At 35.4% G+C, this 16,278-nt stretch overlaps 1 protein-coding gene across 1 annotated transcript; it reads right to left on the bottom strand.

Annotated features, from left to right (window-relative positions):
- Positions 1 to 1,598: 1,598 nt before the first annotated feature.
- tent5bb (terminal nucleotidyltransferase 5Bb) lies at positions 1,599 to 14,617 on the bottom strand. The gene is made up of 2 exons (XM_051872789.1): positions 14,181 to 14,617; positions 1,599 to 5,231 (listed from the first exon to the last, which is right to left on the bottom strand). The coding sequence occupies exons 1-2, from the start codon at positions 14,334 to 14,336 to the stop codon at positions 4,206 to 4,208; spliced, it is 1,182 nt and encodes a 393-aa protein (XP_051728749.1). The 5' UTR covers positions 14,337 to 14,617; the 3' UTR covers positions 1,599 to 4,205.
- Between the last annotated feature and the right edge of the window lie 1,661 nt (positions 14,618 to 16,278).

Below are 16,278 nucleotides of genomic sequence, written 5' to 3'. Positions count from 1 at the left end.
ACTCACTTTTGTGGCCAGCGGTTTAGACATTAATGGCTGTGTGTTGAGTTATTTTGAGGGGACAGCAAATTTACACTGTTATACAAGCTGTACACTCACTACTTTACATTGTAGCAAAGTGTCATTTCTTCAGTATTGTCACATGAAAAGATACAATAAAATATTTACAAAAATGTGAGGGGTGTACTCACTTCTGTGAGATACTATATATACAGTAGCACAGCTAAAGAATAAGTGGTTTGAACGGAATACAATCATCAATACGAAGAATGCAGTGATTGCCTTTCTTTTGAAAAAAGTACACTTTAGCATACTTTTAAAAAGAGTATTACTGTATTATAGAAATAATATACTGTAATAGAATATACTTAAAGGGTTAGTTCACCCAAAAATGAAAATTATGTAATTTATTACTCACCCTCATGTCGTTCCACACCAGTAAGACCTTTGTTTATCTTTAAACATAAATTATGATATTTTTGATGAAATCCAATGGCTCAGTGAGGCCTCTATTGCCAGTAAGATAATTAACACTTTCAGATGTCCAAAAAGCTACTAAAAACATATTTAAAACAGTTCATGTGAGTACAGTGGTTCAACCTTAATATTATTAAGCAACGAGAAAACTTTTTTTTTTTTGCGCCAAAAAAAAAAAAAAACGACTTTTCAACAATATCTAGTAATGGCCGATTTCAAAACACTGCTTTGAAGCTTTACAATTTTTTTATTTCGAATCAGTGGTTCGGAGCACCAAAGTCACGTGATTTCAGTAAACAAGGCTTCGTTATCTCATAAGTGTTTCGCAGTTTCAATAGTTCACGTGACTTTGGCAGTTTGATACGCGATCCGAAACACTGATTCGAAACTAAAGATTCGTAAAGCATTGAAGCAGTGTTTTGAAATCAGCCATCACTAGATATTGTTGAAAAGTCATTATTTTGAAAAGTATTATTTTATTGAAAAGTATTGTTTTATATTTTTGGCACACAAAAAGTATTCTCGTCACTTTATAATATTAAGGTTGAACCAGTGTACTCACATGAACTGTTTTAAATATGTTTTTATTACCTTTCTGGGCATCTGGAAGTGTTAATTGTCTTGCTGCACTGCAAAACTTAGTTATCGGATTTCATCAAAAATATCTTAACTTGTGTTCCGAAGATGAACGAAGGTCTTACGGGTGTGGAACGACATGAGGGTGCGTAATAAATGACAGAATTTTCATTTTTGGGTGAACTGACCCTTTAAGTGTGAATACAATGTAATGTTTTCAGACACTTAAGCGCATGTCTAACTTTATGTTGTATTTAACGTACTTAAGTAGACATATTTGCATGTATTTCATAATTCTATTTTCTTTGAAATGGTTAAAGTGTACCACCGAATATACTGACAAGCAACTAAGATATACTTTAATGTCATTCTATTGAAACTTCTATGTATTTAATTATATTTGTGATTATACATTTGAAATAATTTTGCAATTTAGTACATTTAAAATATATTAACTTTAAATTTAATATCAAATAACACACTACACTTATTATAATCAAGTACTTTACATATGTTAGTCAACACAACAAAAAATGATTGAAACATGATTTAAAATGTACTTTTAATTTGACATTATTACAAAGTGCACTAAAAGTGTACTTAAGTGTGTTAAGAAACATATGAAAGTGTACTCTTTTTAATTGACCTTTTATTTCATTAACTCCAAGTAGATTTTCTTTAATATACATTTTTTTTTTTTTTTTTTCAAAATTTGAAGTACACTACAAGTGCGCATTCAATACAATTAAGTGCACTTTTTTTTTCAAAAGGGTTAAGAGCCGTAAATATCCATTTATCCATCCATGAAAACATGTTGTACACACCTGAAATCTCAGTTTTACGAACAGCCCATGGCACAGCTTCCTGTTTGTCAAGCTGAATAATATTATTAGTCAGTAGTACAATACGTACCATGACGCCAGTGCTTGAATAATGGCCTGTAGCATATACAGAAAATACAACATGTGGTGCGGCTGTTTCTAAACTGCATATTCAGCAAGCACATTCACTGCTTTCCTAACAGCTGTTCATCAGCTGTGACTTCAGCAACAATGAGCGCAACACAAGCACAACCTGCCCTATGAGAGTCAATGAGAGATATAAATCCACCATGTCCCATAGACCTACAGCACAGTGGCCCCAAAAAGTATTTAGACATTTCCTATAAACACTTAAAATGTCAAAATGTTATTGTATTCGATAATAAAAGTAACAAAAGTAGTTTATTTCAGTCTATTTAAGGACCTACTCTTAATTTTTATTGTGATTGATTGTTTTGCATAAGTTAATGCAAAATGCTGTTAAACATTACTTGTTCTTGATGAGATTTACTTGATTATGCTTGGGTAATGTGGACAAAAAAAATACAGAGCATGCACTGTTTCTTTCTTTCCCTGTGATATTAACTTTTACATAGATCAAACTTCTCTAAACACATTACACTTCAGTGTGCGCATGCATTTCTACGAATACAGGGAAAAGGACTAGGAGCAAATTCAGCTTTTTTTTTCTTTTTCTTTTTTTTTTTCTTTTTTTTTTTTTATGATTTGTAAAGGAAATGCCCTAACCCTGAAAATAAAAATACTGTACTATACAGTAGCCCAGAGAACAAAACAATTAACATTTTTAATTTACATACATTTCAGTTTGTAGTTGGTTTTTTAGGCACTTTTTAGGCACAAAGTAACATTCCACTTAAACTGCTACATCTAATGTCTTTGGTCCTCAGTTTTTCAAATAAGGAAATCAAGTAGGAAATCATGATCAGAATTGAACACATCCTGCCAGTTTTACTGCTTTTCTTGACTTTGTTTCGTTTTTCATAACTTCAACAAAAGCTGTGTTTCATAACTTAAAAACATTTCACTTATAAAACATGAATGGGTTACACATGAATGTAGAGTAGAGAAGTGCTTTTAGACATTTCCCCCCAATGTTCATTGTTATTGTTTCATCTGCACTGGAAAAAATCCTCACAAAATGTTTTTGAGTGGACTTGGAGCAATTTAAAGCATTTTGAGTCTTCCAATACAGCAATGTTCATTATAACTAGGGTGGATTGGTAGCATCCATATAAAGACACAGTATCTCACTTCTGGTCGCCATCCAATTTTGCAACAAAAAAAAAATAGAAATAAAAAAAATTGCTATAATTGGAGTCTCATGACACTTGACAAAAAAAATGGCTGGGTCATATTTCACCTCAAAATCACAAGGAAAAAAAAGGAAATTATATTTTACATAAAGAAAATTAAGTTGTTGTACGTAAAATTAAATTGTAGAACCATTACAATTTTGTTGTTATTGTAATATTTTTATGACAATTAATTACTTTTTCTAAAGTCTATATAGGTCTATAGGTACACAAAAAAAATAAGTTCTAATTTTATTACTAACTGTTTACTTGATTATTTATTAATTGAGAACTTTTTTGAGCAAGTATTTGTTTTACTGTGGTTTGCTTAAGATTTTGGTCATATTGCCCATCCTAAGTGATCATGTTATTAAAGCTAGATAGTACACAGTTAGACTAGCCTAGCTAGCTAAAGACTTGTGTTATAAGACTATGCACCACCCTTTCTAAGCCTGAAAAAAAAAAAAAAAAATGTTCATAGGTTGTTTTAAAAGTTAAAATGTATCAGAATTTGGTAACCAGATTTATGCATTTTGTTTGTTATTTGTTACATCTATGACTATTGTGCATCAAACATAATACATAATCTAGTAAATGTGGTGTGCTCATTATAAATAAAACATTGTAAATGTTTCACAAATTTCTGGAAATTGCCACCACAAAATCAGTCATTTTGATCGCAAAAAAAAAAAAAAAAAAAAAGAAATTTCACAAAAAAACTGCGATATCCTGGTGGGACTGATTAGTTGTACTTCAATGTTTGTTGATTTAAATAAACAAATATTTTCATTTTCACAGTAATAAAGTAAAAATACTATTATTATTATTATTATTATTATTATTATTATTACAGCTCTTATGAGAATGTAATGAAAATCACATTGCAAAAAGAAATTAGAATTTCTTTTTGCAAAATATACTTTCTTTTTTTCTCTTGATATTGAGGTGAAATGTGACATTTTAACGACCATTTGAAGACTGCAAATATTCCCCAGAAGTGTTTTGGTCCCTTCCTGGCTCAGCTACAAGGCAGCCATGTTTGATAGGAGCTGTTACAGGCGGAAATCGGTGAATGCACATGTGCTATGTAGTAGTTGCTGAAGTTGACGTCTCTGACATAGGGAGCTGGTTGGTAGTAACACGTAACATTAGACAGTGCAGGAATTGCGTTCTGTTCAGCCAGCACGCGTAGTGCCAGAGAGGAGATGAGCGCGAGTGTCTGTCTCCGCTCATGGCCCATGAGACATACGGTGCTTTCATCTACCACTTGATGGAGAGTCACGAGACAATCGTAACGCTTGTGCTCCATGCCGTTAAAGTGGTTCTGCAGGTACGCCTCCAGCTTCCTCTGCTGCTCATTGATGTCAGGGAAGTCGATGAAGAAGCGTGAGCACATGTAGCGCTGGAGCGTCTTCATCTGCGCCTCGGAGGCTGGATGGAAGCCTCTTACCAGCAAGTGGCAGTACTTTAAGAGCCCACCTCCACGGATTTCTTCCGGGCTGTGCGTAGCGATGATTTTGGCATGTAGGTGTCCTAGCGCTTCTTCAAAGTCTCCATACATGCTCTCTCCGAGAACAGTGGGATGGAAACTCTCGGACATGGGCGTCTCGGAGCAGCGGTCGAAAAGCAGCAGTGAGTCCAAGCCGATCTGAAATGAGTCCACGCTGAACTCAAACTGTCGTCGCAGAGAGTCCACAAACTTCAGCTCCACGTTTTTGCCAGTGTTATTGGAAAGTGAGATGAGGCTCCAGCGGTCCGTGTCATTGCAAACCTTCACCAGCTTCTGCACGTACGCTTCCTTTAAGGTCAGGGCGGTGATGCGGTCCCGGCTCACGCCGGCGGGCAGGAACTCCAGGAGGCTATCCAGGACCACATCCTTCACCAGGCGGAAGGTCTTGTCATCAGTCAGACTCAGGCCGAAGATTAGGTCCAGGTCCTTGTAGCCCAGGCCAGTGTCCTGGTGGAGCACATAACTGGCAGCAGAGCCGTTCAGCTTCACATCGCGCACCGCTACACCTCGTTCCTCTAGACGAGCCCGCACCACCTACACATGAAGGAGAGACAAAGCAAACTTTTTTTTACAAATTTCATACAGATTCCTGAAACTTTATCAAAGAGAATGGAATATTTAAAACAGTGTTAAAGTGACTGAATCTGGTCCAAGACTATATTTTCATGGACTCTGGAACATTTGGACTCAAACTCAGTGGATACGTTTTGTGGTCTCTGCAAACTTGTGCATATTATACGCTCTGTGCTTTTGTGCATCTCTGAACCAGAACACACTTTGTGTGCCTGCAGCGGTTCACGTGACACTGACGAGAAACCAGGTTTTATTCACCCCAAAGGAAAGCATGTGTACACTGTCTGAATTGTTCAGACTCCCTTCTCGTCTTGGTCTTAAAAAGCACAATCAATTAAGCCAAAATATGCAATAAATAAACATGTAGATGGTGATGAATGCATAGAACTTTGTGAATGATGGGCTTCCAATCCAATATGACCCTGGTCATACCTTGTTTGAAATGATCTGCCACAACAGCAATTGGGCATCCAAAAAGCACAAGTTAAAAAAAAATTTTATCCTCGAAGGCACTACCAGTCTAAACATTCAAGAGGAACAGGAATTAAGTTGGTTTGACATACTAGGTAATGGCAACTTTTCTCAGGTTCATGAAGTGCAGCAGTGTAATCTTAGTAAGCTTCTTCACACAACCTTAGAGTTCTCAGAAACACACACCTCTACCAGATTGGGCACAGGTGAGAACCGAGATGTAACTTCTCTAGAGGAGGGATTCGGTTTTCCTAAAGCATGCGGATTAGCACTGGAAGATGACAAGTCACTGTTGGTATTTGTTTAAAAGCTCTTGGCAGCTTTCTTGCTTTTCTGACCCTTTATTACTCCATCTGCACGTTTTTTTTCTTTCAAATGCACACACACGCGCACGCGCACACACACACGCGCACACACACACACACACACACACAGAAGGCATCCAAGAATATTCCAAAGCTAAATTACATCAACCAATAGAAAACTTTTATTTAGACAGAACCATTTGTAAAATAAATGGGCCATTATATTAGTGATCATAGAGCAACGAGGAAATGGAGGAGCTCCTATTAACTTGACATTTGGAAAGTCAAAGATGTGACTTGGCACATTGAGTTTTTGTGAAAGTCTAGTTCTGTGGAGGTTCTGGATTTCCTCAGTGCCCGGCCAGACTAGAAGAGATGTCACTAGCTACATTTACATGGACACTTTTTCCTTCAATCTGAATGAATTTGCTCTGAATTCCTAACTGTGTAAAAATCAAGAGGATCAGCTGCAAACAAATCCAGTGGAGAAGAAAAGTCACCGCCATGATGCTAGGGGGTGTTGTGGATGGTTTTTCAGAGCATTGTTATGCAGTTTCTAAGGGGATACAAGTGACTTTTAGTGCATTGCTATGTGGTTGCTAAGGTGCTCTAGGTTGTAGAATAGTGCTATGCAGTTACTAAAGTGTCACGTTGCACTGCTATGTACTGTTTGTTCTACCTCTTTTTCTTTCTCTTTGTCTCAGTCTGATTTATGAACGTAGGCTTGCACATTTTCTACCCATCACAACACATGATATTGGTTGACCTATTTGTCTGCAGTTATAAGCAGTGTCTGTACCTCTCAGGATCTAAATGGCAAACTTTTATTTCATCACCAGATATCTGTCTGCACACTTCTGACAACTTGTCTAAAAATGACCAGGTGAAAAAAAAAAAAAAAAACTATAAAACACTGGAAAAGTACTTAAGATGAAAAATGACACTATGCTCCAGAACAAATGTTGACTTTCTGGGATACAGGGGTCAGGACATATAATGAAACTTTCAGATCAGTTTCCACAATGGAATTATACATTTGAATGACCTTGAAAAAAGAAAAGGGTGGGAAGGGGGTCTTTTTCAGCATGGAGAACCAGTTAGTTACATTGGTAACCTAACACTTTCAGACAGATGGTGGCTAACAAAACTACATGCATATTGACTTCTGTTGGTACTTAATATTTATTTTTTTTTTTTCTTAAAATAAAAATAACATTGCTATTTTCTAATTAAAGAATAAAGTTCAGTATATTTTGTATTCCCAAAAACATTTCTTAAGAATGTTCTTATCTTTTTCATAAGTTTGCTCTAAAGACAAAACTTAAAGTCAAAGTGTATGCGTGACGTGACATTTTGCTTAATGCAAAATTCAATAACAACTCTATAAAAATGTCTCAGGACGTGATCACGCATAGCAGCATGCAAAAAACTCCCACACAAGATACAGGAAAGCATTCACTCAAGAGGGAAAAGGCCTAGTGAATGGACTGATGCACAGTTTTACAGTTGAAATCTCTTCTGAAACTCTAAAGAAGACATACAGTATTACAAAGCAAGATTACTGAAATAAATTTCTTTATTTAATGTCACTGATGTTTAGGGGAATCAACAAAGATAATAAAGAGATATCATCTGTTATCACTAGAATCAAGACAAAAAAAAAAAAAAAAAAACTGTACTGTACAACTAAAAATATTATCATTTGACCATTTAAACCAAAGATATGTGGTCTTTTGGACAATATATCTTGATTTAAAGGGTTAGTTCACCGAACAATGAAAATAAGGTCATTTATTACTCACCCTCATGTCGTTCTACACCCGTAAGGCCTTTGTTCATCTTCGGAACACAAATTAAGTTATTTTTGATGAAATCCGATGGCTCTGTGAGGCCTCTATAGACAGCAATGCCATTGAACTTCTCAAGATCCAGAAATGTACTCAAAACATATTTAAAACAGTTCATGTGAGTTCAGTGGTTCAATCTTAATATTATAAAGCAACGAGAAAACATCTTGTGCGCCAAAAAAACAAAATAACGTCTTTTCAATGATATCTAGTGATGGCCGATTTCAAAACACTGCTTCGAATCTTTTGTTTTGAATCAGTGATTCGGATCGTGTGTCAAAATGCCAAACTGCTGAAATCACGTGACTCTGGCGCTCTGAAACACTGATTCAAAACAAAAGATTCGAAGCAGTGTTTTGAAATCGGCCATCACTAGATATCGTTGAAAAGTCATTATTTAGTTTTTTTGGTGCACAAAAAGTTCTCTCGTTGCTTTACAAAGATTAAGATTGAACCACTGAACTCACATGAACTGTTTTAAATAAGTTTTGAGTACATTTCTGGATCTTGAGAAGTTCAATGGCATTGCTGTCTATAGAGGCCTCACTGAGCCATCGGATTTCATCAAAAATAACAATTTGTGCTCCGAAGATGAATGAAGGCCTTACGGGTATAGAACGACATGAGGGTGAGTAATAAATGACATTAATTTCATTGTTCGGTGAACTAACCTTGTAAAATAAAAGAAAGAAAGGCAAAACCTACAAGACTACTTCATTTGACCCTGTGTTGAATGCTTGTAAAAAAGCCACAAACACACTGGTCTGACTGGTGCCGACAATGCCTTGGCGACACATGTCCTGTTTTGTTTTCCAACCTGGCCAAGATAGGTTTTATGTTTTATTTGTAGGATGATCATAAGGCAAATTTCCACACAGCATTTTTACAGGTTCAGGCTGGGGAACAGGCCAACAGCACATCATTGCACCCCTGGATACAGACAGCCACTCTGGGCAGCCAGTCTCTCTGTGAACTGCCAAATGCAAAGGGATGAATGAACCACTTACTAGTCTCTGACACTGGCCCAGGCTCAGGAAATGAGTCAGTGAATCCACTGTACTGGACTAGACTATTAAGAGTTTTATCCTGGTCTTTATATTTTTTCCAAAAATTCACAATGGAATCTTTGAAATTCTAGCTATTGGTTGGCCATGTGGATAATGCTAGTTGTTAGGCCTTATATGAAGCTCAGATAAACTCTTAAGCAGTTACACGTACATAACTTCCATTACACCAGTTCTATGCTTCCTTAGTAAAGGCCTTGCCCAAAGAATCATTCATCTGATTTTCCAAACACTGAACCACTGAATGCTAAAGTATGTCATCATTTACTCACCCTTATGTTGTTCCAAACTATGCCTTTTTTTTTTTTTTTTGTGAAGACTAGGAATGTTGAGCTCCAAATAAGCACCATAAAAGTGGTCCATACGATGCATGCACTTTAGCCAAAGACAAACGATTGCTTTGTGTGAGAAACAGTGAAAATTAAGTTTTTTTGTTGGTTTGTTTTGCGGAACACTTTGGAGTCTTACAGGTTTTAAACAACACGAAGGTGAATAAACAATGACAGAACTTGAACTATCCCTTTAAGACTCCATAATTTCTTGAACTATCCTAAAACAAGTTATCAGGGGATCAATATTACTACTATTTTCCAAAAAAGATTAATTTTACAATAAAAAAATGTTAAAGGATTAGTCCACTTTTAAATTAAAATTTCCTGATAATTTACTCACCCCCATGTCATCTAAGATGTCCATGTCCTTCTTTCTTCAGTCGAAAAGAAATTAAGATTTTTGATGAAAACATTCCAGGATTTTTCTCCATATAATGGACTTCAATGGTCTCCGAACGGTTGAAGGTAAAAATTACAGTTTCAGTGCAGCTTCAAAGGGCATTCAGCGTAAGCTTTTTGAAGAATACGGAAGTGCGGTTTTGGCGGAACAACTTGAAGGCGATCGTTTGTTTATATAAAGCTCATACATTTAAATTTATTTTAGAAAATGGCCGATCATTTCGCTAGATAAGACCCTTATTTCTCGTCTGGTATCGTTTAAAGCCCGTTGAAGCTGCACTGAAACTGTAATTTTTACCTTCAACCATAGGGAGACCACTGAAGTCCACTATATGGAGAAAAACCCTGGAATGTTTTCCTCAAAAACCTTCATTTCTTTTCGACTGAAGAAAGAAATAAATAAATATCTTGGATGACATGGGGGTGAGTAAATTATCATGAAATTTTAATTGGAAAGTGAACTAATCCTTTAAAAGGGCTCTGTTGATTAGCTCCCCCTGCAGGTATGGGTGTATGGTGTAATGTATACCTCAAACCCATTCCAGCCCCTGGTTTTACCAAGTTTATGTTACATGCTGGAGGGATGAATTCCTTTAAGACATCCTCATAAAAGCACCTGTTCTAAGACAGGAACAATGAGAATGGCTTAGATGTAGAGTCTATGTATCCTTTCAGATTGAAAAAAAAAAAAAAAATGTAATCCTGAGGTGTTAGTTTACACTCTGGCCAAATAGAAAGACTTACCAGGCTCCTCTTTACCACACGGATGCCGTGTCAGCTCTGGCCCACAAGTCTACTGTTTCCAACAGGATTAATCCACTTTTAACCTTATGTGCCACAAACAAGCCAACTTTGTCTGCTAAACAGGCCAGTGTAAGCCAAGCAACAATGCAGTAATGATACCACTGAGAAAAATGAAATAGTGGTGATTTGTGTCAAAGAGTTCTTTCTACACTTGGTTATAAGAATGATACATGCTTTACAACAACACCAAATACTGATGCCATGTATAAAAAAAAAATTTAAAAAAAAACCTTCTCGAGGGCTGATGACCAACAAATCTAAAAGTTTGCTTCAAGGTTTCCACTTTTATATAGACAAAACTACAAAACATTTGTAAAAACTTAAAGCTCCAATCAGATTGTCAGAATTCTACTTAACATCCATGATCAGGATGAACAAGTTTTTAATCAGTCTGTCAGGAAAGAAAATCATGTTTAAAGGATTCTGTGTTGGTACTATGAGCAGTGGACTTCAAATCTTTCAAAGATATTCAGAGAGCGTATTGCATTTGCATAGTTATGAGCAGAACTGTATATTGTTTGTCTTCTGTCTGGGAAATAATCTGTGCTTATTACGTTTGGATAGACAGTAATTCTATGGACGAAATTGGATGGCCAGTAATGAAGGTGTTTCAGGTGTATGCTTTATATTCTCAGAGATTGCTGCTTTTTCTTAAAGTCTATTATTGTGTCACAGAAATATTCTCAGAAATTCGAGCTATGAAAGACTAGTAGTTTGTCAACATGAACTGTAGAATAACTGTAATGCCTTTTCTATGTGTACTGTACATATTACATTAGTGCATTGATTTTAAATGCATCTTCCAAGTGTCAGGAATATAAAAATATTATGCTAAAATAGACATAAAATGTTGATAATGACAATGTTTGGCAAGGCGAAAATTAATACTGGCCTTATTGAGAGGGTTTTATTGAGAATAAAAGTGAATAGTTTTCATAAAGACAATCAAAAAATCTAAGTAAAGATGAGATCCTAAAAGCTTGTGGACTTGTCTGTGGCTCTCAAATTAGATACAGAACCACACAACCAGATGGTAGAGAAATAAGCACTTTCATTTGGAGGTCAGTGATGTCATCAGAGAGAGAAGCCTATTTTGAATAAGTCATTTAATACGGCTGGGTAAAAATACTATATATCTTGTTTCACAGTTAATTGTGTGACCTGGCTTCCTTGCAGCAGTGAGGTTGTAAATAAAACAGGCTAAATGAAGGGAAATACTGCATTGTCATTAAATATAAGCTGACTCAGAGGACTTTTAGTTCATTAATCACATTTAAAATGTTTAAGTTTATGGAAAAATAAGTTTCAAACATTTTGAATGTTTTTGTTATCTCTGTTAGTAAAAAAAATAAAATCTTAAGCCAGAATGAAGATGCAGTTTTGTGTGTATTTGCTGTTGTTCCAAATTGAAATGAGTTTGTTTTTGGGCTGAGGGGCAAGTGTATATTTGTGTAAGGAATAAGACATGCTATCATAAATAATAATATGAATGACATTTTGTTTTTCAACATGAAGGGGACATTTGTGAGTGTCTCAGGCATCAGTCAGCAGACAGCAGGTTCACTATGAGTTTCTCCGGATGTTAAATAGATTAAATTGTGTGATTTGATTGCACAAACACCTGTTGATATCTGCTGGAATTCAGCATGGAAGCTGCCACATAAACCTTTTCCAGAAAGGCTGCAAAAGTCATGACTGAAAACTAAAATGTATCTATTACAGTAGAATAATCAGGAAAAAAATCTTCTTGGCACCTCATTGTGAAACTGACAAATTACACTGAAATTTTATATGAAGATGAGATGCTTAAGAACTTACACCTGAAAATAATCTACCACTTAACATTTTGTGCTGGTCAAATAAACAGAAAAGTGCATTTACTCATCAAGGATAATTAATAATTAAATTATTTCCTGAATGTATTAACAAAATGTTTGTCATAAACAATGATCCTTATGTAGGCTAAATGTTTTTTTAAATTATATAGATTTATACAGATTTTATAAGTCCAATTTTTCCTGCTCTACGTGAATTAGGCTCATTATAAAATAGCCAATAAATCCAAATCTTTTACCACATATTCTAAGTTTCTACATTGCGTGGCAACCATAAACAGCCTACAGTTTGGATAATAAACTATATTACTTGGTGGAGGAATTTGTATTATAGAAGCATCCTAAATATGTTTGTGTTTAATAATCTGTTTAGAAACCATGACCATTTTTAAATAGGAAATAAACATTTTTCAAATATTAAGTCAAGAATTAAAAGATTAGTTCACTTAAGGATAAAAAAAAATTCTGATAATTTACTCACCCCCATGTCATCCAAGATGGTTATGTCTTTCTTTCTTCAGTCAAAAAGAAAATATGGTTTTTGAGGAAAACGTTCCAGGATTTTTCTCCACATAGTGGTCTTCAACAGCTACCAACGGGTCGAAGGTCCAAATTGCGGTTTCAGTGCAGCTTCAAAGGGTTCTACACGATGCCAGTCGTGGAATAAGGGTCTTATCTAGTGAAATGATTGGGCATTTTCTAAAAAAATTTAAAATTATATACTTTTAACCACAAATGCTGGTATTGCACTGCTCTGCAAATGCATCACGCATTACGTAATCACGTTGGAAAGGTCACGCGTGACATAGGCGGAAGAACCGTGGTAAGGCAAAAAAAACCCATCTCATTTTCTCCTCCAGCTTCAAAATTGTCCCATATCACTGTTACCTTTTTTTTTTTTTTTGTAAAGGCCGTTTGACTTAGTCTTTGCACGTTCGCTTTGTAAACACTTGCTCGGTACTTCCGCCTACATCACGCATGACCTTTCCAACGTGATTACGTAATGCGTGGCGCATCTCAGAGCTAGTGCAAAATGAGCATTTGTGGTTAAAAAGTATATAATTTTTATTTTTTTTAGAAAATGACCGATCATTTCGCTAGATAAGACCCTTATTCCTTGGCTGGGATCATGCGATTTGGACCTTCAATCCGTTGGTAGACGTTTAAGTCCACTATATGGAGAAAAATCCTGGAATGTTTTCCTCAAAAACCGTCATTTCTTTTCGACTAAAGAAAGAAAGACAACCATCTTGGAGTAAATTATCAGGAAATTTTAATTCTGAAGTGAACTAATCCTTCAAGATTGCAATACAGAAACATCCTAACTTTCCTATCTGTTTCCAAGTCTATCCTATCTGTTTAGTAGCCATGGTAATTCCATTTAGGAAACATAACTTTTCTGTAACACAATAATAGGCCTACTTTTGAGTATTAAATACACTGTCTTTAATCGTATTTCTTCATATAGCCTATACCTTCAGGGCCTAACACCCCTTAACTGAGACGTAATAAAATAATACACTTGTATAATCAACAATAAAACGTAAAATGTTGTTTTTTGTGAGGAATAGAAATTACATTTTTAACTTTTAAATATTTTAAAATTAATAAGCATTTCATCGGCATTGGTAGGCGAATCGTAGCCTACAGTAGTCCTAAATGTCTATTTTGTGTTGTGCCAGAAAGGATCCATTAGGATCCTTCAGGAATGCTCCAAATTACGTTAAAAATTTGTAATTAAAATTCAGTCCACATCTCTTACTGCATTCCTTTTTTTTTTTTTTTTTTTTTTTTTTGGTGAACGGAGTTCAGCTGAGGTTTCATATAGTGTTTATATAGGTTGGATCCAGTACCTGTACGATATGTCGTGGCTGAACGGAAAGTGTAGGGAAGTTTCCTCGCCCGTGGATCGGGACACACTCTCCCAGGATGGAGTCCAGACGCTGCACCTGCTCCCACGACAAAACACAACAGCGCCGGTTCTGCTCCGACACATCCGCGGAGGACATGGCGAAATCAGTCCGGTGAAGACACAAGTCTGCTCGATGGATGTCAGCTGGATGCCCCGACTTTATGATGTCCGACGAGTTCGGTTTAGAGTAGAACGTCAATTCAAGATCAAAGCGTGGATTTGAAAAGTTATTTTATCAACGAAACAGAATCCAAATATTTGCCTATGAACAAACGAACTCAGGAGTCTGTTTCCCACAGTCGCAGTACTCACACAGTCTACCGTTCATTCACTGTGCCTGCCTGGAATAAGCCTACAAATACATTTAAACCTGCCATATTTACATACGCCGCTCAATTGGTCAGCTTTATGAATAATTAAATCGTTTATAAGAACTAAGGATTTGTGCACGCCCACGTCCATACGTCACGATAACCCGCTGCGATCATTGGTTGTAGGAGGGGCGTGCGATGTGTAGGAGCATGTGTTCAGTTTATGGTAAACAACAATCCAGAATCGTCGAAGCTAGTTAGTTTTATTACCTTACCCAATAGGTTAAACCTGTAAACATATGATAATATATTCACATCGTATTTTTAATGTCAGAGGTAATAAAAATGAGTTACAGTAGGTTTTGTATAGGTTTCACAAAAGTTTTTCTCATTGCTTTTAATCTATATAGTATCATAGCACCTGTTCTAAAAGAGTTATGTGACTTTAGTTATCTTTTTCTTATATTTAAATGTCTATACAGTATTTAGATTTGCATACAGTGAGAACTCAGCTATTCAAAAGGAAGAGAAACTGAAGAAAGGCGATATCATTTGTACACATTTGCTGGAAATCTGATACCTTTTAACATGACGCTGGAGCAGTGCTCTGGAGCAGTGCTCTGGGTGGTTTCAAGCAGTCTAAACTGGAAGTTCTCCATAGTAATTTGTATAAACAAGACATTTATTACAAGTGAGTCCCATTGAACACAATTCTATATTATGCATGTAGTACAAAAAAGCAATTTACAGAACAGCATAAAGATATAAACTAAGCAGACTAATAAAAGGAAGCATGTCAATGATAAGCAGAAAAAAAGATTAGGACATAATTAGACAGTTTTACTGTTAAGGTAAAGGACTTTGAAGATGCACTGTGAAAATATTTTGTTGGGTAACCAAAATCAGGGGATTTTCAATCCTTTAGAGGCCAAAGACCTCCAATCCTTGTATCCTAAAATTTAAAAGCAGCGATATATTCTAATTTAAATTGTATACTATAGCAATTTAACATGTTATTTGTAAAAAATTTAGTACATTAGTTACATCAAGTTTTTTTCTACTACTGTAATGTTTAATGCATTATTTTATTTATTTATTTATTCAAATTGTATTGTTTATTTATTTATTTTAAACATTTTGTTGTTTACTTATTAATCTAATCTATATTAATCTAATTTCTATTATTTATTTTATTCAAAATGTATTTATTTTAATTCATTTATTTTAATGTATTTAATTATTCATTTTAATCTTTTTATTATTTATTTATTTATACATTTTACACTGTTTTTCTCTAAACTTTTTTAGAGAACCCCTGATCTAAATTTGTCCATGTGTGTCCGCTTGTGTAAATTGTGTAGTGATATGAAAATAAAATGGTTTTATTCAAATTAAAAAAAATATATTATTTATTACAGCTGTATCAACAGCCAAATAAAACCACCAATGAAAGTCATTTTAAGGGTCAGATAAGCATGTAACAGCTCTTTAAGGTAAATTGCACATTTTTACACAGTATTATGCCTTGATTTGGCTCCTGTATGTCAAACTTTGGGTCTGATATTATATTTGATAAGTCCCACAGGAAGTTTGAATGGGCCTTTTATAACCTGATCAAACAGCAAGGCCCTTACCTCTGCAAACATCCTTTATTTTCCCAGGCTCCATATAGCAAACAGAGAATGTCCTCAGCTTGAAACACTGCTTGTATATGACTTTAATCCTGCT

Source organism: Ctenopharyngodon idella, chromosome 19, assembly GCF_019924925.1.
Source record: "Ctenopharyngodon idella isolate HZGC_01 chromosome 19, HZGC01, whole genome shotgun sequence".
NCBI classification, from domain to species: Eukaryota; Metazoa; Chordata; class Actinopteri; order Cypriniformes; family Xenocyprididae; genus Ctenopharyngodon; species Ctenopharyngodon idella.
This window is presented reverse-complemented; position numbering and strand designations above follow the sequence as displayed.

Bases quoted from the DNA above. Each gene is read 5' to 3' on its own strand.
- tent5bb (XM_051872789.1), bottom strand. From the start codon at position 14,336: ATGTCCTCCGCGGATGTGTCGGAGCAGAACCGGCGCTGTTGTGTTTTG. The intron at 5,232-14,180 runs GTACTGGATCCA...CTTCATGTGTAG, and splicing joins AGCCACGACATATCGTACAG to GTGGTGCGGGCTCGTCTAGA.